Source organism: Amblyomma maculatum, chromosome 2 (assembly GCF_055883805.1).
Source record: "Amblyomma maculatum isolate TAMU_Amacu chromosome 2, ASM5588380v1, whole genome shotgun sequence".
NCBI classification, from domain to species: Eukaryota; Metazoa; Arthropoda; class Arachnida; order Ixodida; family Ixodidae; genus Amblyomma; species Amblyomma maculatum.
Genome location: NC_139345.1, coordinates 75,359,906 through 75,385,730, shown reverse-complemented (window position 1 = coordinate 75,385,730; position 25,825 = coordinate 75,359,906). Strand labels below are relative to the sequence as shown.

Genomic DNA, 25,825 nt, shown 5'->3' with positions numbered 1-25,825 from the left:
AGAACGATGGGCTTAAAATTTTATATGCGGTAAAACTAAGTAATATTCAACAATCTCGGAGGGGAATAGTTGTTTATGATAGGCAGCGAAGCATTGAATGTGGTGAAGGAATACAACAACATAGGGCAGGTGTACTAACCGGACATCCGGACCGCGAGAAAATATATATATATATATAAAATCAGTTCAACAATAACCCGCAACGGAAAAATACATAACAGCTGTACCTTACCGGTACTCACCTATGGAGCAGAAACGTAGATGCTAACGAAAGGTGTTCAGCTGAAATTGACAACTAAGGAACAGGGAGAAAGCAATGTGGAGCAGAGAACAAATGGGAGATATGTACTGATGTTCAAGTCGAAATTAAGAAGCACTGGATATGGACAGGGTGTGTAATGCGAAAGGAAAAAAATTCGGTGGTCGTTAAGCATAACGAGCAGAAATTGTGATTATGAAGTTTGTGCGGATAAGCTGACCGCATCAGGCACAACCCCACGGGACGAGGTTATTTGCCGATACATGGCCCGGACACGCCATTGTACTGCGGGGGGGCATGGACAGCCTAATGATGATAATGAATTTTAGGGGCCACTAGCCGAAGTCTCATGTCAACAATTTTGCAACTGAAGATTTCCGAGAAAAAGAGGAAACCCCATCGCTGTTTAATAATATACTCTATAAGACCCGAATTGTATTTAGACTTAGGGTATTTGAGACCTGAGAGAAGACAGTTAAGAGACCACGCTCACTGCAGAACAAACGTCTTGCTAATGGCACTCTAACTCTATCCTGTGCCTGCTGGGACAATATTAACCTCGCATACTTCCTAATCTTATCCTCCGCCAGCCTAGCTTTATGCTGTTCCCTGCTACGGTTGTCTAATCTGGGAATTTACTCAGTTACTCTTCACGACCACTTGATATCTTGCTTTCGTGTTACATGCTTCGTCCATCCTCATTTCTACTTCTTAATTTTGGATAGGATATCATCGACGTGTGTTTGATATCTGATCAACCCTGCTCGCCTATCATGTTCCGTTTAATAGCTCTCTGTGTTGTCCTCAGTTTAAGTACAACCACTTCCGTTAGCCTCAACGTTTCAGCCCCATACGAGCGTCCTGGATGCAACTGTCATACACTTTCCTCTTGTCCTCTCGAGGGATGCTGGTGAGCTGTGATTCATGATCTGGGAGCACTTGCTGAATGCACTATCCATTTCGCACACTTATTTCCCCGTAGTGGTCTGGAACTGCAGTCCCTGCCAGCACTAAGTGAGCGCACTCCATCACTTAGAAAGGTATAGTTGCCGGCAAGTTGGTAAGACATTACAAGGGCGAAAAACAGCAACAAAAAAAAAAAATACATGGACGGAGAGAGACAACACAAGATGGCGAGACCTTGTGTTGTCGTCTGCCTTCGTTCCATCTTATTTTATTTTTTGCGGTTTTTTATCATCGTAGTATTCCCTTACAAACACATCGTTACGTATCGTAAACTGCGGTTCTTTTCCACCGCTGTTGAACTTTGTTTCGGGTTTCTGCATTTTAATTTTTAGACTCTCCTTTAAGATTTGCTTGTATACGTTCTGGATCATGATTTGCAATTTCGTCCCCTGATTTAATTGGCAATGCTACGTCATCAGCGAATTGCAGACTAGTATTAAGGTATTTTCCATTAACTATCTACATCTTATGCCCCGTAACACCTCCTGCAATTATTTAACGTTACGATTTGGCCAAGTAAAAATGATGAGAAAATAACTGGAGAGATCATGTCTATCTGCATGGCATATTTCCTTGTCGGAATTTTATTACTTTCTTTACAGTATCTTCATTAAGTGTCTATAGCGGCTGTGCAGCCTCTGTCACTTCGCAGCATTTCTGCATATGGCTGTTCTACATCCCGGTTCCGCAACGTGTGCGTGATTGCTGAGGCTTGAGTGAATCGACATCTATATGACCTAAATGACAACATTAACAGCTTGAGGGGCTAGTTGTGCGGCATAATAGCCAGAAATGTGGCGCAACAAACAGAAACACATTCGAAGAGACACAACACACGCGCGTGTGTTGTGTCTCTTCGCATGTGTTTTTGTTTGTTGCGCCACATTTCTGGGTATTATGACCTAAATTACAGTTGCTTTTACGGAAGCCAGTCGTCCTCAGCTGATTGAAATCTGAGGTTGTCCTGATTCTACATGTTAACAATTACTTATTAGACGCCTTGTAGAAACGAACGGTAATCTGATCCTTTCTTGTAGATTAGGATAACGTTACCGGCACAGTCGAAGTCATGCGTCGCGTATATAGGGTGACCACATGTTTAACAGATCTCCCCGCCTTCCTTTAAGAGATCTGCTGAAACTTGATCCTCACTAGCTGATTTCCTCATTTGCATTGCTTCTAAGGATTTCATTATTTTCCTCTCAGCTTATTGCGAAATGTCCGATTGCCTTTCTCATCAATATCTTTATAGATCTGCATAGATCTGCATATCTTTATAGATCTGCTGCATAGATCTTTGTATACAATCCTTTCGTTATTTCAACTTGCGTATACATATTGGTTCAAATTTCCCTTTTTGTCTTTTAGAGAACACATCTGATTTTTGCCTATGCCTAGTTTCATTTTGGCCACTTTCAGGCTACCTTTTCTTTAGAACATGTTCAATCTCTACACAGTACACTTCCTTATGCCTGATACCTTGCACTTATTGGTTAACATTTATAGATTTGCTATTTCTATTTGTCTTTTGGGTTAGAGGCGTTCATTCCTTGTCGTTCCTTAACAAAACCTTTCGTTTCCTAAGAGGGCGTATACCAGTATCCTATCTGATTATGCTACTCGTATACCTCTCTGTGCGCTCGGTAATAACGTCCATCAATCTGACTGTTGTTAAAAGTTACTTATCCCTCGTTGCATCGCAGGAAATGCAATCTGCAGTAAACAGGCTTCTTTTTTTATTATTATTCGAAGATTCGCAAATATCGAAGTCATATTATACATCTTAACGAACAAAGCATACCACAGACGCTATAAACCTGCCTGACTTTAAAAAAATAAATAGCGGAAACACCTTTAAATTTTAGCGCCAACAGCGCGAATATATATTATCTATATTGTTGTTCCGCGCTACTTTTCACGTACAAACATATCCGGGAATCAGGTCTATTTGCACTCCTTTGAGAGCCAGGCATATAATGTAGCACATCATAGTACCTAATCTTCCAATACGAGCAGCACGTTGTACTGCTGCAGACAAAGTAGGCCGCTGTCCGATAGCCGACAACTTTGTTCAAGGCCTTCAGCGCAGAGACGCCCAAGCCGACTTTGAGGCGATTGCTGCGTAGCTATGCTCTGTCGTCGGCCATACGAGTAGCACGACACCATGCGGGAAGGTAATCGACGCTTAAAAAAAAAGCAGAACATGCCATTTTTTATGAGGAAAAGAAAGAGGCACAGTGACAGTAGCTCTTTGGGCGGACACTGAATCAAGCCATGAGGGAAGGAATGAAGAGAGCGAGGAAGGAGGAAGATAAAGATATATTGGTTGGTTGGTTTGTGGGGTTTAACGTCCCAAAGCGACTCGGGCTATGAGAGACGCCGTAGAGGAGGGCTCCGGAAATTTAGACCACCTGGGGTTCTTTAATGTGCACTGACATCGCACAGCACACGGGCGCCTTGCTTTTCACCTCCATCGAAAAGCGGCTGGCGAGGCCGGGATTCGATCCCGCGTCCTTGGGCACAGTAGTCGAGCGCCGTAACCACTGCGCCACCCCGGCGGGAGATAAAGATATATGTTCCATAGTGGAGGACTCTGAATTATTTTCAACCATACCTGAGGCTTAAACGCGCACAGAATCTTTTGCACGGGTGTCTTTTGCGTTTCGTCTCCGCCGAAATGCGGCCGCCGTGGGAAAGGGTTCGACTTACTGCCATATACTCAAGCGGTTGGACGCCATAACCACTTCGTCACATCGAAATTTTATAAATCTGGTCATTATTTAAGCCTGCAGATAGATGTCACAGTTAATCATTTCCATTTCTGGAGTTTCCAGATTCATAGAAATGGAAACAAATACTGTATGGACTGTGTTTTTTTGTCTCGGTTTTATCGAATGCATGTTCGGTCAAAATGGTTCAACGGCTTTACGCGAGTTCACCCTTCTCATTCGAAACATTGTGACAAAAGCAGCAGCAACCATCGTGCAAAACACAAGCGCACTATAAAGAAGCCTTACAAAAAGACTACCATGACGACTGAGTGATACGCGCTTGAGAACAAAGTTGCATTATTCCTGCGATTCTTCAGACACGGGGTTTTCAGAAAAAGCGTTGTCCCTGAATCAAATTGCTGAAGGAACCAAACCGAAAAGAAGCAAATAGGAAGCCTGTTGATAAACAGCGCCGACGCGCTGCCCGGAGGGACAATTAAAGCGCGCTGCCTACAAGGACGGGCGACGAGATCGGCAAGCGGAAAGACGCGGCGGCGAAGGCGATTAAAAGAATAGCAAAGCCTTTCCGACTGGCGAACAGCCCGGCGCGTTTCGCTCCAAAGTCTTCCCGCACGCGACGGACTCTTTTCCCCCACTTGATGCTGCCTCCCGTTCTGGTGCACGTCAAGGTCACGAAAGACGTCCTCATTGTCTCTTCCTTACAAGTTGATTTTGTTTTCCTTGGGCGTACTCGTCCATGTTCCTCGCAGCACTACAGGGCCACGAGTGTTATTACGAACATTTCATTTCTTTTTAACTGTCAAATCGTATTGAACACGAGGTTAAAGGTTTCAGGCGCCATTCACCTTTTTCTATCAGCGCTGTAACTATTCCTCAGACGCAAGGTTTGTAGCTTTTCTTTCAGAGATGCTTGAATGGTTTGAATTGTATTGTATTGTATTGTATTGTATTGCATTGTATTGTATTGTATTGTATTGTATTGTATTGTATTGTATCCTTCTCTTCTTTTCTATTTTTTGTTCCACACTGCCATATAGAATTGCGTAAAAAGTTAGCAAGTGCGGACTGTCAACATTTGTCATTTTGTGCTTCCATTTATATACCCCAAACTTGCAACAACCTCCGCAAGGAGGTTAGCAGTATGTATCAAATAAATAAATAATAATTTCCTCACGGTGTGGGGCGCTCGAGGGGTAGATGCACGCCTGGTACTGACAACATGATAGCCTGCCGTTCCTTAAACAAGTGGAGGCGAAGCCATACGTCCAGAAAACGGAAGAAACAGCTAGAATAACAAGCAGTAAAAGCAGAAATTAGAAATTCAATAAAATATAAGCAAGAGAGGGCAGTCTGAACGGTTAATTGCAAAGCGAAATCGAAAACGAGTAAAATAAGCAACGCAGTGTCAGCGATCATGCAAACTATTCGCACTGTCGCATTCCCGTCCGACCATCATTTTGTTTTCCGGAGCAAGCGGCACCTCGCCTCGGCCACGCTCGGAGATGCACCAGATGTCGCGCACGGTCACCGAGCGGACTTCAGTACCGCCTTATGAGCGGTTTTTCGCTTCGCTCAGCCGCGCCCATTAAGCGGTATTACATTACGTTATGTCATATGGGATGCAGACTGGTGACTGGTGAAAACGATTTGTGTCCGGTTCCGCATTATAAGCGGTTACGTTATAAGTGGTCTCCACCCTATATAGGCCTCAAGAAAGCCGCTTCATTGGCTTTGCAACGTAGAAGAAATATTAAAATACTAAACGCACATAAGCAATTTCTTACAGTCAAAATAAGCTGTAATATTATAACACCGGGATTTATGAAATCAACCTCCCGGGAATTTTCGATATTTTGTTTTTTTTCCGCGTCGAAGCAGCACACGACGAAAAAACTTCAGATAAACTTTAAATATTAGTAATGGCGGAAGACGTGCAACCTCGTTCATTGTATTGTGATTTTATTATTATTTTTTTTCTGCAGCGTTTTCTAGTTTTCTAAGAGGAGCACTCACTCAGAGTAAGTTGTGTACAAAGCGCTATAAATGGTTACGCGCTGTGCGCAGTGGTATTCCGCATTTCGGGCGTTTTTATAAGCATCGTGTTCTCCCTCTCGCGCCAGACGGCGGAAATATATGCCCTCAACGCAGCCAGCGCCTGTGAACTATGCACATGCTTCTACCGCGCTTCTACCAGCCGCTGACTATCCCTGATGGCCAGGGCAAGAAACTCTATGGGGCAGGGTACCCGTGCACGCGCGCGCACCGGTCCGCATCGCTCCGTCGTCGCTTCTGATATCACTCTTGGCGACTCCTACCGCAGCGCGCAGGTTCACCGAGCAGTCATGCTTCGCTCATGGCGCGCGTATGTAGTACATGTACATCAAGCTACGCGCTAGAGTTCATTACGTGCCGCCACCACCCAATCCCACCGACAAGCAGCTAAAGCCACCGCTCATCTCCGGTCATTCTTCGTCGACTCATCTCGGGGTCGGAATGATCGACCGCTGGACGCCGTATTCGATATCAATCACGTCCATTTCAACGGCGCCATCGAGACCACCATTACGTGCGAGGAGTTCTCACGCCCATTCCTCGCGATCGGAGGCATTAAGGAAAGAAATAAATCAAGTTTCATCAGGAAGATCCTCAGTTTGTCGTAGCAGCTGTAGTAGCATGTATAACACAAAACAAGCGCCGTCGCCCCCTTGTGGATCACGTGATCGCCCTCTGACCAGAGAGATCGCAACAACGCCGAGTTTACCTGACGGCTCACGAGTTTATGTCGTCTGGAACAGGAATGGATGGTCTGACGGAAATGAAGGGAGGGGGAATGTGATACTAATTTTTGAGATAGCGCGGAGCTTCTCGCCGTTCTTCACATCCTTTCCATCCACCTCCTTTACTATTTATTTATTTATTCTTTCTTTCCTTTCTAATAATCTGCGGTTTGCTTTCCATGCTCTAAAATATTTTACTACACCGACTTTCTACGAATCGAGATAAATGCTGCGGTTGGCGTCACGAAAAAAAAAAAATATATATATATATATATATATATATATATATATATATATATGTGTGTGTGTGTGTGTGTGTGTGTGTGTGTGTGTGTGTGTGTGTGTGTGTGTGTGTGTGTGTGTGTGTGTGTGTGTGTATGTGTGTGTGTGTGTGTGTGTGTGTGTGTGTGTGTGTGTGTGTGTGCGCGCGCGTGTGTGTGTATGTATGTATGTGTGTGTGGGGGGTATGTATATATGTATGTATGTATGTATGTATGTATGTATGTATGTATGTATGTATGTACGTACGTATGTATGTATGTATGTATGGTTGGTTTGTGGTTTGTGGGGTTTAACGTCCCAAAGCAACTCAGGCTATGACGGACGCCGTAGTGGAGGACTCCGGGAATTTCGACCACCTGGGGTTCTTTAACGTGCACTGACATCGCACAGCACACGGGCGCCTTGCTTTTCGCCTCCATCGAAAAGCTGCCGATGGAGGCGAAAAGCAAGGCGCCCGTGTGCTGTGCGATGTCAGTGCACGTATGTATGTATGTATGTATTTATGTATGTATGTATGTATGTATGTATGTATGTATGTATGTATGTATGTATGTATGTATGTATGTGTGTATGTATGTATGTATGTGTGTATGTATGTATGTATGTATGTATGTATGTATGTATGTATGTATGTATGTATGTATGTATGTATGTATGTATGTATGTATGTATGTATGTATGTATGTATGTATGTATGTATGTATGTATGTATGTATGTATGTATGTATGTATGTATGTATGTATGTATGTATGTATGTATGTATGAGTCACTGCCAAATGCAGGAACTGTAAATTTGTTTAGAGTACAATTTTTTTATTTCACATAAACAAATCATAAAAAATGTTATTCATTAAACAGATATCTTGAAAAATTTTAAGAAAGAGCATGCACACAAGCGACGAAATGAAATAAGAAAATAGAAACGAATATAACCTTTAACAATGCTCTTTGTAAAAACCAGTTTCCATCCCTGTTTTTCTCATTCAATCCTGTTCTTTGTCCGAGTTTCGAATGCCTCGCTCACGCCCTTACACAGAAACAGGGCTTCTAATTAAAGTCGACAAAACATTCATTCCGGCGAGTACGATTCAACTCGGTGAAATCAGCGCACACACAAATCTCTGAACGAACGAGTAAGGGGCTTTTGTTTCGTATATTGCGATAGCAACGCGTCAGTACGGGTATAGTGCGGGGTCAGCGAGTTGTGCACGTGCACGCCTTGAAGCTGACGGCGCGGCAACGAGGAAACGGCGGTGAATAACCGGAGAGACCGTGCTGGCATCCGACGTAAAACATAAATGAAGCTACAAAAAATGCAGACGGAATGCGTTTGCGACTTCGTGCGTTGTGAGTCTGGCGTCGCTGATTTTCCGTTATCAGGTATACATCCTAAAAATAAAAAAAAAAAAACGGCTAGCGCTTTAGACGGAAACCAAGTCGGGAAAAGACAGAACGTACGCTAAACGTAACCAATTTTTTATTTCCATAAAAGGCAGATAAATGTATTATGCGTGCACTGCACCGAATCAAAAGAAGAAAGCTTGCAGAAACTCGAAAACAGTAAACTTTTCCACACGAGGCGGAGTGCTTCTAAGATAGTTCTCTTCCGTTTGTGACAAAGCAACGAAAGGCGTGCTGACACAATTACCACCGTCCTTACTGATGCGTGCGCACAAGTTCGCGAACGAATTCTGAAAATGTTTCCTCTTGACATCTTTGCCCATTCGCTCATCCCCTCCTTCCATCGTACGTTTCTAAGATGTACATACTCAGATCAATCCAATATTAAACATGAAAGAGAAGAATGAGAACCTTTTGATTTGCACTGGAGCCATTGATGTATACCAGCTCTCTTTGAGCGTCAATCGGTCGTTAAGGATGGTGTCAACGGCAGCAAGGTAAAATATATAACAAAATCAGTGAGCCAGCTATGAGCACGTCAAGATGGCGGGCAATTCGCAGTTGGGTGCCGGTAACGGCAGATGTGAGGCTTAAAAGGTGGCGTGTTGCGAAAGAAATCGGGAATGCGGCGTCGCGCGCGCCTGTTGCAAAAACCATGTTATAGATGCGCTAAGGCAATCGGGGCATTATGTATGTGCATTCCGTATTGAGCAACGACTGCTGATGTTCCGGCGCGCTCCTGGCTTGCCATAAATGCGCTCGTTGCCCGGGCGAAATGTTGCGAGACTTCCAAACAGGGCGGTATCACAACGCCGACTGCGGCGGTATTCTGGTCTCGACTCGATTTCACCGTAAATTCTCGCGCGTAACTCAGGCGCTGCGGCAAAGGAGGGAGGGAGGCTTCGCTTGGCGCGTAATCGCGCGCTCGCTACGTGAACGGCGAGTGATAGAGCCGAAGTCGGCGACTCGGCGCACCCTCGTCTCCCCGTCGAGTGGTCATTGTTCAAGGCTGCTCTTCTCCCAACGATGGGCGCGCTCGTAATCAGGCAGCGGTATCACGTAACGCCTCCGCCTTGGCAGCGGACAGAGGGAAGTAAAGCAGGCCCGACTCTTGTGTACGCGTTGTCTGGAGTGCTGCGCTGGATTAGGGGTTAGTCAAGGAGTCTGAAGACCAGTGCCTCATCTCCGACAGCAGAGAAAGGATTGAGACTCGTGTATTCTGACCTGCTTAATATACGGAGCCGCAGACAAATTCGACCGACACGCATGCGACATGTATGAAGCGAGAAAGTAAGGACTAGAAGACGACTTTCTTCGCTTCGCTTGGAAAGTTGAGCTGGGGAGACCTTGTCCAGAAATCCCTAGCCATTCCGGGGGCCCACTTCTCATGAGGCGAAATGTGTTTCCTTACGTACTGACTTAGCGCGAACTGTTGGACGAGATGGCTTGACATTCTGCGTAACAGGAGATGAAACTAAACGTCAGATAGAGAAGATCGTTATAACACACACAGGGATTGGGGAAGAGTTCCTCGTGGTTCCCCGTCAATCGCTTTACCCAGTGCCGTATGGAGATGCGAGGCGGACGCAGGGGAAAGGGGGAAACGTGTGAAGAAAAAAAAGTGCACAGAAATTTCGAGGAAATCACCCGTGTATGCGCAAGCATTCATGCTGCGGCTCCTCTTTTCCTGAATATTTTTTTAATTAGACATTAACTGATTAAATTTTACTAATTACTCTTATTTCTTTATTATTTACGAGATATGTGGCTGGTGGTCACGTAGTGTGGATGTGGATTACCGCTTACGTAATTAAGCACTAAAAGTTTAATTATTAAGCTCTAATTCCTCTCATTTGTATCATCGCATATCTCCTAAATAATTCCTGTGGCGCTCGTGCACATGTCAGGATCATGTTATGCTATGCGGACAGACGGGTTTGCTGTGGGAGTCGCCTAAAAACGCTCACGCATTATAAATGCGATGGTGATAATACGTGATAATAGGGAAAGGGAGAGAGACAGAAACCTACGTGCGCAATGGCCGGGGGCCCCCATTTTCCCAATATCTCCGACTGTGCGACGCATAGAGTTCAAGCGCGAATAAGCTGTGAAAGCATAAAGATTGAGTACCGTGACACCGTTCCTTGATGGTTAACTCGCGTGTTTTTCGTTTCTCTATAGCGTACATCGGTAATAACGCATGTGCAGCTTCTCTGATCTGCTAACCAAGCTTTTTCAGTCATTACTCGGCCGCATCTTCGGACCGTTGCAACTCTGGCGTTTCACCATGTTGTCACAGCCATGTCCATCGTACAGTCTTAATCTGGTTCCGCATACCAAGTGAAACTTTTAAAAATGTTCCACGCGGAACATTTTTAAAAGTTCCACTTATAACTGGAACGTGTCCGCAACTAGATTAAGAGTAGCTGAAGAGTGGTAACGGCTTGTATGCAACTGTACGGGTGCCATATGACGGTGAACCACGCATAGCTCTCACCAGTTCACATCAGAACGAGTGGCGATAAGCAAATGGGATCAGAGGAGCAGCCTCTCACCGCGATCCTGGTCCACCGGCCATGGTTGCCGCTATGACGTCGGTGTATCGGCCCAGAGAGCTCCGAGTCTCCATGCAAAAGCGGCCAATTCTTGAGCACTGACTCTTCAAAAGTGCGATGAGACCCTTTTCAAAGTTTCCTCGACTGCATTGCTCTATATGGCGCGACAAGAGGAATCGTGGCCGTCGTAAAAAGGAAGATAAGCTAGCCACTTCACGGTCTCCTTATTTGTTCGTACTTTGCCTGAACTTGACGTACGGTCTCTCTAGTCATGACGTGCAATATACGTTTGGCGGCAGGATCTTGGCGAATTTCTACCCGCCGACAATAAACTGTGAAGCAGGCTTCAAGGAATCGCCTTGGATATGTTTCGCCAAAGTAAGTTATAAAATAACGTGCACAGACATCTCAATACACAGGCGCTATTGCATTTCCTCTCCCTTAGCACTGCCTTCACTATAGTATATAGGGAGCGCGTAGTCGACGGTGCACAAAAGCGAGTGCTTGAGAAGAAATGGTTCATTGCACTGCGCCCTACTTTCTTGGTACTACGATTCATGGCTCACTATAGATCTGCGAAGAGCCAATATCGTTATATTATTACTATAACCTACAACGTCACGTTGCAGGATATAGCGAGCGCGATTGTATTGTACTGAAACGGATGTTGCCCATCATCGAGCCACGAGTCAGGCTATTCACAGTTACGCCAGACTAGGACAATCCGGCTTCTTTGTAGTGTGTATACATAAAACGCAGTTTTACATTACGACCGCGCCGTGGTTGCTCAGTGGTTACGGAGCTATAGTGCTGAACCCAAGGACCCGGGATCGAATCCTGACCGCGGCGGTCGCTTTTCGGTGGAGGTGAAAAGCAAGGCGCCCGTGTACTACTATATATGATATCAGTGCTCTTTAAAGAGCCCCAGGTGGTCAAAATTTCCGGAGCCCTCCACTATGGCGCTTTTCATGGCCTCAGTCGTATTGAGACGTTACACCCTACAAACCAAAACGAAACGTGACGACAGCTAAAGTGATGCTCGTATTCTGTGTGAGCATCGCTTTTGAAGAATTACTCCCGCATGCGCAAAGAAATGCCGCTAAGGAAATATTTCACGTTGTGCTAACTTCCAAGTCTGCGTTTTGGACGACCTTTCCAAGAAGTATGATCAAAGAAGACGGTTGGGCTAGTTGGGGCGTTTTTGTAAATGACTGCGACATTGCAACTAGCGTGCAAAAATACATGGGACAGCGACAATAAGGTACCGATGGGACAGCACGGACAGCGACAATAAGGTACCTTATTGTCGCTGTCCCTTGTCTTTTTCCACGCTAGTTGCAATGTTGCAGTCATTTACATTTCCAAGGGTGCCAATTTACTCATCTCTTCCCTCACTTCTGAGCTGATTGACACCGACTGTTCGCTCCCGCCTCTGTTCCCTATTTTTCTTTTCTTTTTTTCTTTTTTGTCTCTTTCGGCCGAGCAGTTTCGCAGCGTATCCGGAAATGAGGTGGCAGTTTTTGCTCCGTTTTACGGCTAAGGTCATGCATATACTCAAGCACAAGTGAGCAGCAAAGCCTCTGCACTTTGGGAGCCAGCTGCCAATGTCCTAATCGATCACCCGAGGCGAAAAACGCCTGCGGTAAACCGCGCGCTCGTCCATCTTCCACAAGCTGTACGTCGCGAACGGCCTCAGACGTCACGAGGGAGTTCCTCCGTATTTAACGATTTCGCAAGCGGCATTTTCTGCCCGTTATCTTTGCATCGAAGTAACAGCTCGCGGGAGGAGGTAGCGGCCGTATACGTTCTCCGCGTTCTCCGCTCGAATCAGAGCGAGGTCTCGGGGAAGCCATACGTTTTGAGCAGTTGCGTTCAATGCGTTTAGGCACGACATGCGTATGTTTAATATGTCATCGACGCTGCCTTTAGACGCCGTGGAGAAAAGTGTACACTGTGACACAGTCACTATATACCACTCAACATTCTCACAAAACACCGTATAGACCGCGTCGGAGTAAAAGACGGACATGAGCGGATTTATGGACACAGTTAAGGGGGTGAAACTGTTCGCACAGAGAATTTCCTTAACTTTGCTGTCGAAAAAAAAGAAAGGGGGAGGAGGAGGGAGTGAGGACATACGTGAGTCTTGGCTCCTTGAATTGCGCAAGGAGAGGCGGAGAGCATGCAGATACACATTGTTCTTTGTTTCTGCTGTCAGCCCAGAGCTAAAGAGCCGTCCGTGATTTAAGTCACGCTACTCAGATGACCAATAAGGTAAACGGTATGGTTCTACCCTACTCAAGCTCGCCGGAGCTTATTTACATGATCGGGAAAACCTGCACTGAGGAAAACGGGAAGGTAGACTGTGGCTTGCTTTCGCAGACGCTTTTTGACTATTTGCCAAATAGGAGTTAGCTAGATCACCCCACTCGCTCTTCCTCGCTCGCTTATACTTACTCACTTATTCAGTCATTCGTGCACCTACTAGCACGCTCGTCCATTGCCTGAATCAATTACTAGCTGACTTGATCGATCACTACTCGTCCACTACCTTATACACAAAACATCTTGGTGTTCCTTTCTAAGATGAGAGCCGCGGAGCAGTGCGGAGTATATTCTCTCCGCGCTGTATGTTCGCCGCTCTTTCCTTGCATCATAAAACAAGCAAGCTTCCTCTGGTCCCATTGTTGAACTTCGAAGGTGGCTTTTCTAAAATTATTTCGTGGCCTGCACCTGATAAACCGGAGTGGAACAAGCGTGACATACTGCAACATGCACGGTATACAATGCGATTTTTATGCTGTCTACAATGCCTGCTCTCTGTCTCTTTTTTTTTCTTCCGGGAGAAACGTGCTGTAGCATCGAGAGAAGCTTATGTGTGTTCATATTGGTGTGGTTACGAGGAAAAGCATCGCTTTCCGTCCGCTGCTTCTGTACTTGCTAAAAGCGCAACGACATAGCGAAAAAAAGGGCCGATAAGTTGCGAAGCCGCTTTCCTAGCTCTCGCCAACCGTGCTCGTCCAGAGAAGCGGAGGTCTGTTCAGCTGCTGGCCTTCGAAATGTGTTCCCCCGCTCTAACCAGCGGTCTGCGGTGTGCCTGCCGGGCATCTTGGAGAACTGATCGGAGTGCCGAAGAACAGAGTTCACTGGTCGTTTATTGTAACTTGTCCTCCCAAATCCCCCAAGGCACCCCATTAAGGAGATTCTTTAAACGGAGAACATTCACCTGCACCATTCAGGAGCTTCGGGGTGGGACAGACCGTCTCCGCCATAGTTCCTCCTCGCAAATCAAGCGCTGCACCAATAAAGACTCTACACGTACACATTCCGTGGTGTTCGAATTCTATGGCCGCAATCACCTGCACCTGTGCAGACACACGACTTGAGTCCCGTGGGAACGAACTTGGTTGTATCCGCTGCTCGTCTTACATGGGGACTACAGCGGCATACACCGCAGCGCACCTGTGGCCCATGCCGCCGGAGGAGAGTGCTGATCGCTTTTTCCGCCATGCGGGACATCCGGAGCCGTCTTATTGGTCGAAGACTACAGAGGGATCCACGCGAGCAAGGCATTCCGATGGTATGGGGTTCGTGAGATGCGAACAGAAAACGTTGGGAGAAGATGAATTGTGGTATTATGTAGCCCCGAGAGAACGCAGGGGCTATTCAGCGGCCGATCTGTGAGAATGCATTTCTACAGCAGCTGTGCCCATCATTCTTCGGATGTACTTGCTAATTATTTCTTGTTTCGTTTGGAGTTTGAAGGAAAAAACATTACTTTAGAGTCGCTTAGTTCTGCAGGCTGCAACATTCCTATGACTAGAGCGTTACTGCAACATATGTCGGATAATGAAAGTACAAAGCTGAATTGTGTGCCTTCGCGTATATGCCTGCCTCAAAACCACGCGACTTACGTGTGCTTGAGCCATAGTGCTGGCATGCACTACACGAAGGCACGTTCGAGCATGCACCGCGCATATATAAAGGCGTTCTTGTGTTGCGGAACCTCAGATAGGTGTCTGCGCTAAGACTTACACACACACACACACACACACACACACACACACACACACACACACACACACACACACACACACACACACACACACACACACACACACACACACACACACACACACACACACACACACACACACACACACACACACACACACACACACACACACACACACACACACACACACACACACACACACACACACACACACACACACACACACACACACACACACACACACACACACACACACACACACACACACACACACACACACACACACACACACACACACACACACACACACACACACACACACACACACACACACACACACACACACACACACACACACACACACACACACACACACACACACACACACACACACACACACACACACACACACACACACACACACACACACACACACACACACACACACACACACACACACACACACACACACACACACACACACACACACACACACACACACACACACACACACACACACACACACACACACACACACACACACACACACACACACACACACACACACACACACACACACACACACACACACACACACACACACACACACACACACACACACACACACACACACACACACACACACACACACACACACACACACACACACACACACACACACACACACACACACACACACACACACACACACACACACACACACACACACACACACACACACACACACACACACACACACACACACACACACACACACACACACACACACACACACACACACACACACACACACACACACACACACACACACACACACACACACACACACACACACACACACACACACACACACACACACACACACACACACACACACACACACACACACACACACACACACACACACACACACACACACACACACACACACACACACACACACACACACACACACACACACACACACACACACACACACACACACACACACACACACACACACACACACACACACACACACACACACACGCGCGCGCGCGCGCGCGCGCGCACACAAACAAGCAATCTGCGGATGATTTTCTTTTTGTTTTGTGCATAGCACGCTTTACAGCTCACGGGTGCTTAGACTGCGCATGCATATGCGTATTCGAGACTCAAGGACACATTTGCACGTTTACTATTTTTGTTACCTCTTTAGTAGTGAAAAAAAAAATGAAAAAGAGTTCGACCGCTTGCGCGCACAGTACGGCACGATCATTATATAGGTGCTGACAAAGACTCAATGTTCTACACATTTTAAGAGGGCATATACTCTGCATCGTTCAACAATTAAGTACCGATTCTTTGTGGCTCACCATTGCTTAATTCCCGACTGCAATGTTTATTGCAATATTTATTGGTGAATCCTTGGTCTCCCAACACACCATGGACACCTTTCAGCCTGCATCATTCATAGTGGCGCGGTTGCCTGCCTTTATAAAGAGCCAACAAGGACCCTTTTCTATCACCCTGATATTCCCTTTTGCTAAGAACTTGATGGCCATTTACTAACGCCCTGTCGAAATTTCAGGAAGCACAGCCGCACGGGAAGTGGTTTTCACATCTCACTGTCACCTTCGTTTTCCATAAAGCCACAGAAAAAATAATCACGTGCCTAGAAAAGAGCAGCCGCCGGCCTTTCCCCAAGAATGCTCTGCACGTCACGGCACGAGAGTTTTTCTGCGGCACTCAAGGTTTGGGGAAATTTCTGAACCACTAATAAATGCGCAGCCGTCCAGTGACACAAAAGATGCACGCGAAACTAGAAATAAATCAAGAAACAAAAACTGCCACCCATTTCCGCGTATGCACTCCGTCACAAGTAGCTGAGCTTTTCTCACGCTTTCTGCTGCATCAATTAACTGAAGTCCTTATAGCCTAGTTCGCTGTCGAGAACCACGCCTCATCCTAGAAAAGAACAAGAAAGCGGAGTGGGGGATTCGGTACCTGGCGCAGAATGAAAAATTTCACCTGGCATGGCGCCACTTGCCGTCCTAGCAAAGACCGTTAATGACTGTGTTCCTCGCTGTGCTTTCCACGTTTCGTAACTTTGAGCTTTCTTCCCTTCTTTTTCTCTTCCTCATTATGCAAAAGGCAGCGTCTTATATTGAGGTCGTCATGGGCGCAGTTACGTTTCTGGTTAGGCATAGGCCAATATGTAATTGTAATATGTTGTACAGATTGTGCGGAAAGGCCGTAGAGCAACGGTTATTCATATTGCGATATTGTACTGATAGCAGGTAGCCCGGAAGATTTGCAAACGCTCGTGAATTCGTGGAGATAAAGGACACGTCTAGATTTCAGTTTTAGCGCAACTAAAACAGGTCTGATGGTTTTCAACGGCTCAATTTATCAGGTGCTTACAAGGCAATGCCGTGAAGTACCCATAAGGGCAAAATGCAGGTGCCTCAGGGTATGGGTAAACGAAGGACAGACATGGAAAATCAGGAGCAGTCTGTTTGGACAAAAGGGCGAAGGGATGTCGAGGTATTGAAATATAGGACGTTGTGGGAGGTACGAGGTACTGAGAGTTATTTAAAAAGGAATAATGATACCAGGGCTCACTTTCGGAAATGCCGTTTTGTACCTAAGGGCAGAGGTGCAGTCGAAGTTAGTAATATATCAGAGAGCTGTGGGAAGGTTAACACTAGGTGCCCATGAAAACACCACGAGCGAGGCAGTACAGCGGGGGATGGGTGGGCATTGTTCGAAGCACGAGAACTTTAGAATAAAATTTTATACGAAGAACGCACGAGGAAATTGCACGGTAACAGGAGCGCAGCTAAGCTGTTTAAATATTTACACAAAAGAAAAGCGTTGACTCGGAATGGCGCCAAAGGACTAGAAACTGGCCAGTAAGTACGCAAGACACAGGCGGAGAGCTAAAGAGCTTTAAACGACAGGTAAAAAACGCTGAAGTGAAAACCGTATTAATTCAATGGGAAAGAAGCAGTGTGCAAAATTAGGGCCATTTGTTTAATCTACACCAGCTACACCTGTGCAGCAAAAATCTATTGTAGGTATAGGAGATTTCCTACACTGGTGTAGCTGGTGTAGGTTGAACAAACGGCCCTATTATATCAAAATTAAAACGCTAAATCAGGATCCTTCCTTCTATGATAACTCAAGAGGCAGTGCTCTACTTTTTGAAACTAGATTGGGGTTCCCTAGAACGCGCAGCTACAAAAATAAATTCATTGAAGAAGATGATACTGTAGAAACAATTGACTATCTCATATTCGAATGTGATGGTATCCATCTGAGCGTCGACATGCACAGCCACTCTGCCGGAGGAGGGTTTAGACGTGCAATGGCCATGCGAATGAATCTGCGGTGAAAGTTAGCAAAAACCGATTGGAAGATTGGTGGCTCAAAAGCCGAGGGATGTCATAACGCCATTAATAGTATATGAAGGAATAAAGCTGATCATGATGGCAACGCCCCGATGCAAAGGGGACACTCCATCTTCCATCCATCCATAAGGGCAAAAGAGAAGAAAGGAGAATGCGGCCAAAAGACCACTCCCTACAACACCTAGCCTATGTACATTCTTGCCTTCTTGCTTTCTTCTTTCATATCACAATCATCCCAGAAATTCAGCGTGCATTCGAAAACCTTTGCAAGTCTATAATATCACGATTGTCCACTACAGCGTTTCTAAGCATTCAGATGAGACCTGTAACCGACACTTGGCATGTGCACTACTAAGTTTTTTGTTGAAGGTCAAAATGGGGGGGGGGGGGGGGGGGGCAAATTTTTCAACTACTGTGGCATTTCCTTTTGATGAACGCACCTCAGAACGAGTAAACTGATCACCCTATTTCTGCACACACAATCGCAAGAACTGCTATATAACTCGGTAAATATAACGATTATAACAAAATATGCAGCGTTAAGTGTTTATTGCGCCAATAATAAAAATAAAAATATTAATATAATATTAATTACAGTTAAGTGAATTATATGAAAAACGAAAAGCCCCAGCCCCGGTTTGCAATTGTTTGGCTCGCATCTTTTTTGTAATTGTCGAGAAACGGAATGATTAAAAATGAACCATTTTAGACAACAAAAGTTGAAAATAAAGGGCAAAATAATGTGCACACTCACGTAGAGGATGAACGTGCCCAGGAACTCGGCGAGGAACTCCTTAACGGCCTCATTCTTGGTCACAAAACGCCTCAGGAAAGGAAAAGGAGGGTTCCCCACGCTTGCCATGATTCTTCTTGCCGTACTCTTTTAAATATCTACTAAACTAGGATGCGACTAGAACCGCACAGCAGACGAATAGAGGCGATGTGCAGCACGTTCGCGCACTCGACACGCATGCGGACGACGCACCGCAAGCACGTGACACGCGGTCCCCACGGTCGAGGTACACTGACTCCGTGCTGTCAGCTGTGAAACTGAGAAGTGTTTTCTTCACGATCGCCTACAGCGGGCGATGCGTTCTTACGATAGGAAAGAAGGCCGCCGTCGTCTGCATGCGAGCGCCTAGCACGCCTCCCGCCGGGAACGGCGCCGCGAGGTTCGAGTTCGGTTCGAGGCGTGTGGCGGCGCCTATCGGCGGCGATCAGAGTCTTCAATGCGAAGCGGCCGTGGCGGTGGCGGAGCGCGTGGAGTGAGGCGTTGACTACACCATAAGTATACACCATCCATATGAAATCGTCCACAGTAAGAATCGGCATTCGCCAGCTGCATACAAATTTCCGCGGCATCTAACTCGATAATTCTGGACTAGGGGCCAAACACAGAAAGGAGAAATTTTCAATTGCCTGAGCATGAACCCTTATTCCACATTATGTATGTAAGGTTAGGGAGTGAGTGTATGACCTGTCCGCGTTTCGCCGCGCGTCTCGGTCAGGTTGGTCTTCCATCTGATCAACGCCGGGGCTCCCTACTATAGTAATTACAAAGCTTTGCATCCCCATGTTGTGTAGCAGCTAGTGTCTGCGCACCAAACACAATTCGCTTTTGTATCCCGTGGGCCATGTATTTTGTGTTATAGTACTCTGCTTGGATACGTTTGTTTGTAGGCGCCTAAATGTATAGTGGCTCGCTCGGCTCTGTCATGTGGAAGTGAGTACCTTCTACGCCTCCCCTTACACGTCATGGATTGTTTCCCCGCATATTTCTGGGGCTGTGAATGACTCTGCCGACGGCCCCACTGTCCGGATAGTAAAACCTCGGACGAAGGCGCCCTTCACAGCAGCGTCAGGGACGCAAGCGATCGTGTGTTGCCTATGTGAAAGTCATTAATGGTCTCGTTACTCCCCGAAATCGGGCGACTGGCCCCGTAGGCTCTTGCTCCACAGTTCCATCAACCGACGGCGACGGAGCTCCTCCCCACGGAGGACGACCAGTAAGCGCGAACTCGTTTTTCTCATGTGACTCCACGTTATGGCTTGCGTGTCACGAACGAGCGAGAGCCGGCGAGGAGGCCGCGCATGCAGACGGCGGTGCGCGAGCACAGAGGGAAAAAATGCAATATTGCGTGCCTGTCTAGCGGCCCGCGAAGCACGCGCTGCCATGAGAAAACAAATGCCGGTTTTATTTCATTTTCAGTACTCCGCGTGTTGCAGCTGAAAACGACCTCCGACAAAGCGGCCGACGCAACTGGGGTCCCTTACACCTAGTATTTGTGAAGATCCGCCTCATGCATACCTCCACCCCTTTTGAATCATTAAACGTTTTTCACCACCACCATTCCGCTGTTTCAGTTTGAGTGTTAGTTTGTATTTTTGAATGGCCATATCAAAAGCAATTTCGCCAACTCTGGCGAACCATTCCATTATCAGAGTTCATTATATGTTTCTCTATGATTCTTCGGTTGCGCTGATTACCAAAAGAATATTATTGGAGTACGCGTTTTGCTGCGCTTTAAATGTCAACTCCGGCTATTTTTTAACCGTACTGAGTTAATGGTGGTTTTATATTGCTGAGGGCTTGGTCATCACAGTACGCGATTACATTTTTTACAATACGCAAGCAAAACTTTTAAAAAGCAGAAGACCTGACTCAAATTGAAACTCCCGCTCGTGACTCGGAGAGCAGTGCCAGCAGTGCCAGTGCCTTGCGTGACGTCAGATGATGACGGCACAGGCGTGTGGCCGCACACGCACGTACCCGCTACCGTTCTGCCGAGGTGTGAGAACGTAATCGCTGTCACGTACGGCATCATGTGAAACATATGATAGTGTCGATGAGTCATCCTCGATGTCATCGGATAGAGATGGCTAGGACGATAGTCATCCAAATGCAATCAAAAATGCAAGTGTGCCGATCAACGGATACAACCCACAGTACGCACCCGACGGCGAAGCATGTAGCCCCATTCCGTCCTCTCAGGATCGTCTCGGCGTAATAAATGTTAAGCTGTACATCAAAATATGACCGACCCCAGCCGCGTCAAAAAAGCAGGCGACAAATTCGCAACACTTACCGCATTGAATGCAGCAAGCTTACCGCAACGGCGCTGCCCACGAGAGCAGCGAACGGCGTGCACTGGGCCATGGTCATCGCTAGGCCTAAACTGTTTCACACCGAAGCCGCAGCAGACGGCGCTTCGGAACTGTTCGTGGAACAGCCTTATTGTCAACCTAACGGTCTCCATGTACATGTAATCTCGGCGACGTCTTAATTAGCAGCGGGGCGAGTACGAGATCGGATGAGCTGTCAGTTGCGAGCAGAAATTCGCTTGTGTCGCAGCTATCCCCAGAATCCCGTTGCAGATCTGCGATCAGTCAACGATCCTCAATAAGCTTTTTTTGCATTTGTTTATCCAGTCGCGTATTATTTAGGAGATCAACAGATTTTAGCGTGCTTTTTTTCTGACGGTGGCTCGAAACAATCCGCGCCGTGCCGGCATCGGCGGACTGCGGCGGACGGTTTAGCTTATGTCGTGTGCGGAAAGACCTCGAATCATCCGATTCGTCGAAACGCTGGAACCTGAAGCGGTGGCAATCAAACTGACATCCGGTTCCGGTGTTTTCACCAATAAGATATGACTCGAGGTCAGGGAGGTAGCGACACTTTCGGTAATGATGCGAACTCGAAATACGGCCCCCGGTCAGAAACCAACGCCGTTTACCCCGGCGTCTCTCCCCATTGGACGAAAAAAATCCGCTGAGCATCCAGCGGATGTCCGGCAACGGATACTCAACGTCCGTCGGACGTCTCCAAAGGTCCGCCGAAAGTCCGATAGACATGCGGCGGTCGTCCGAGGGACGTCCGGTGCAAAGAAAATGGCGGTCCGTGGAAAATCCAGTGGACATCAAAACCCGGACGCTCGGACGTACCTACGCTGCTTCCTTGGTGGATTTGATTTGAATCGCGCGCGGCGCAAGAAAACAAGGAGCTCGCACGAACAGCTATGGCGCCGAGCTTGTCTCCGCCTTCAACGGCCTTCACAAAATGTGAAGTAAGCACTTAAGCCCCCCGGGCTCCGCCTCTTATACCCCTCCTCTCATTTTTCCTTCATTGTTTCGTGACGTACAGTCTTCGTGAAAGATATACACATACGGCCCAAGGGTTTTGTTTTAAGCCCCGTAACGGGGCTCGTTGCTCATCTCCAACATTCTAAATCGCGTACATGACAATTCTCATCCTCACCCTTCTTAGATTACCTAAATATTCCAGTAATGCTTCCGAGAGCCTCCTTATAGACATATTAGAAGCGAACCACTCAGTCCTATATTTTTGACAGACTGCACGTACCACGTGACCACCTGTCTCGATCGCAATCTCTTTGGGTGCTCGTCGCTGAACGGAACTAAGAGTTAGGACTATAGTTCCAACTGCGTGCTCTACTTTGGTGTGTCTTGCACTTTATTTCGCTCCGTCATGCTTAAAAATAACGACCACGCAGCTGGCAATTGACTGGCCTATCCCTGGCACCAAGCTGCGAGACCAAATATTTTTTTAAAGTACATGACGTACACCCTTTGTCAAAGGTTTAGAGCCCAGGGGGTCTACTTCTAAGCCATACTAAGTGGCTTGTAATGCATTCGCAGGTTTCCAAACTTGCTGAAGGCAAGATTTTTCATCCATACCCTCTCCAATGGCTAGGACTTCCACGATTGTTAAAGTCATAACATAAGGCTTTAAGCACTGTACGTGGCGCATCTTTCAATTATAATGAGCGCCGTTTCTAGCACCCTGGTTTCTGTTACACTTTAGCACCGTTGCTAATGTTCACGTCATCACCGCACGTTACATCCGTACCGAGCTTCTTGCGAATTTCTTGTGGTAACTTCCGGATAGTTTCGGTTTCGTATGAAAAAGAATCATCGTATTTCTTCGTGCCGCAAGCCTTCAGAAAATTAATTTTTTCTTCGTTTCAATAACCGATACATCGTCTTGTTCATAACTTCAAACTCACCACTGAAACTAACCACCCAAATGCGATAACTAAAAAGTTGATTAGTTTAGTTCACTGGATAATTAATGGATAATGAGCTTTGCAGCATATTGTGCCCACTGCGGCAGTTTGTTCATGAATTTGTTTTTCTATTTTGAACCCTCTATTTTTTAAAGTTACTTTATCTTCCCTGAAGCATCCTGTAGGTTGAACAGAGAAAATCGCATATGCAACGAGCGCCGCCACAGCCTCTAGACCTTCTAGGACACTGGAGTGGGTATATTCCACCATGGAGTGGGTATATTCGATTTTCTAGTGACTACTTGCCGACAGGTCTCGGCTTTTGCTTCTGCTCTGACAGGAAGTAGCGTAATGGTCACATCAGCAAGCTCCCTCCATTGTTTGCTTTTAGCAAACGACGCCAACAATCAGTCACCACGAGGCATGCAGTTCTTCCGCAGTGACGGCACGCGCACGTCTACATATCTTTTGCCGTGCTATAAACAGAGGAGTGAACCAATTGGTGTTTTTCACATAAGGAGCCTGACATGCCTGAATGCAAAGCATTTTATAGAACTCAGTTTGGCACAGTTTGATTGCCCACGGCCGGTCTCGAGGGAGAGCGCACTTCTCTTCTCTTACGGCCACTTCAATGGGGTCTGTTTCCACCTCCCGGCGCGCCTCGGTGGGGTCGTTACCGCCCCACTGCTGCGCTTCAGCTACCGCCGTTCACGCGCAAGGGAAACGTGCGCTCGCTCTTCGCTCCGCCCGCATCAGTTGCAAACCGCAGGTCCTGACTTTTCACCCCTCATGGTTTACACAAAGACGCCGTAATCAGCGTCTAAGATTTATCTTGCATGAGGAATAAAATACAGTCAATAATTCGCGCGCGTGCGCCTTCATCAGGATGGCGGCGCGCAGTCGAATATGAAGCTTCGGGTACACACCATAACATTTTTTGCCCCTAAATTTTGTACCAAAAATAAATGTACCGGGTTATGCAGTGTGCCTCTGAAAGCTGCAAATAGGTGCAGGGCGAAATGACGCGAGTGCATGACAAACTGATGGGTGGAGATTTTGTCAACCGCTGCCGTTTTCGTTCAGAGCAAAAGATGACCGGCGAAAATTCATTACACATCTCAGATGCAGAGTAAGGAACAAAAATTTACGCATATAGTTAAAATTTCAGTCTAGTGGAGTGGGCTGTTCTAGCTTCGTTCAAAACATATCAGTCGGTTGAAAGACCAAAGATGTATATGTAGTCTCGCGACTGACGCACATGTATAACAGACGTAGTGTGTTTAATACATAGATAAACAACTTTTAATCAAGAAATGTGCATAAACAGTTATGCATAACTGAAAAGAGCGGCAAACACTAAAAAAAATATGGTCCTTCAAAGGTACACATTGTACTGAATATTCATCAACTCAACAAAATGCGACCTGCGACTAGAAAATTAAGTCTCAAAATATTCCTGCATGGCTTGTACACATAAGGGGCTAATTAATTAAGGGCACAATTAATTGGCAAGAAGGATTCTGAGAAATTTTTCAAATATCAAAGAAGCAGACCTTATAACATGGCTGTTGTCAATTCCTTCCGAGCAACGCAGTGGTGAATTCTCAAGTGCTGATTGAATCGGGAGCTTAAGTACTTGTGTGGTAGGTGCACAGCAGCTTTTTCAAGAAAAAGAACTTGTCCAATAGGGCAACAAACTCTGGTTTTGGATAATGCAGTCCACTAGAATATTGTCCTCGTAGAAGAGTGTACATGGAGCTGCTTCTTTCGCTAGTTTCAAGAATAGCGCACGCGTCACACCCGAAGTTGATTATCTTAAGGTGGCGGTTCTACGGTCGCCATCTTGGAAGTAGTTCAGATTCTGCCACCAGGCTACGCCACTAATCCATGACTGAGGAACTGAGTACCCAGCCACTCAGCCCTCTCGACTTGAGCTGCCTGAACGCTTTTCTTGTGTTGCTGCGTGGACTTTCAAAGGTTTTTGCGGCTCCACAGCAGTGTCCAGGCAGAGAAGGGGAGGGATTTTGTCCCCGTCCTGCGCAGCATGGGCTGCCCCATTGAACTTCCCTCTTCACCCCACCGCACCACTACTTCGAACAATACGCGCCCCGACAATTGGACAAGAGCCTTCCCTCTCTTGCCTATACGTCGTCTCACAAGATGTTTGCAGCACAGGGAAAGGCAGAGGCACCCCAGCTGGTCCAACCAGGATCACGCGTACAATAGGCAATTGTGCTCCTAAGCGCCTCTCGCCCCCCCCCCCCCCCCCCCACCCCAACTTGGCGGGGATGACAGTAGGAGCACAATTCTCTATTATAGTGCCCATAGGCTAGTAGTGCCCATAGGCTAGAGGCACATAGGAGCACAATTGAAAGGGCTCCTCTGCCTTTCGCAGTGCTG

At 46.6% G+C, this 25,825-nt stretch overlaps 1 protein-coding gene across 2 annotated transcripts in view; it reads right to left on the bottom strand.

Moving 5' to 3' along the window:
* The window catches only part of LOC146199042 (aquaporin-9-like), a 70,740-nt gene extending 51,200 nt beyond the window's left edge, over nucleotides 1-19,540 (bottom strand). Inside the window, exon 1 of one of the 2 annotated variants that reach the window (XM_084594520.1) lies at nucleotides 19,156-19,540. In XM_084594520.1, the coding sequence (XP_084450646.1) occupies nucleotides 19,156-19,263 (108 nt within the window). In that variant the 5' untranslated portion in view covers nucleotides 19,264-19,540. The remainder of the gene's footprint in view (nucleotides 1-19,155) is intronic. The other variant, XM_084594521.1, reaches the window with a different exon arrangement.
* Between the last annotated feature and the right edge of the window lie 6,285 nt (nucleotides 19,541-25,825).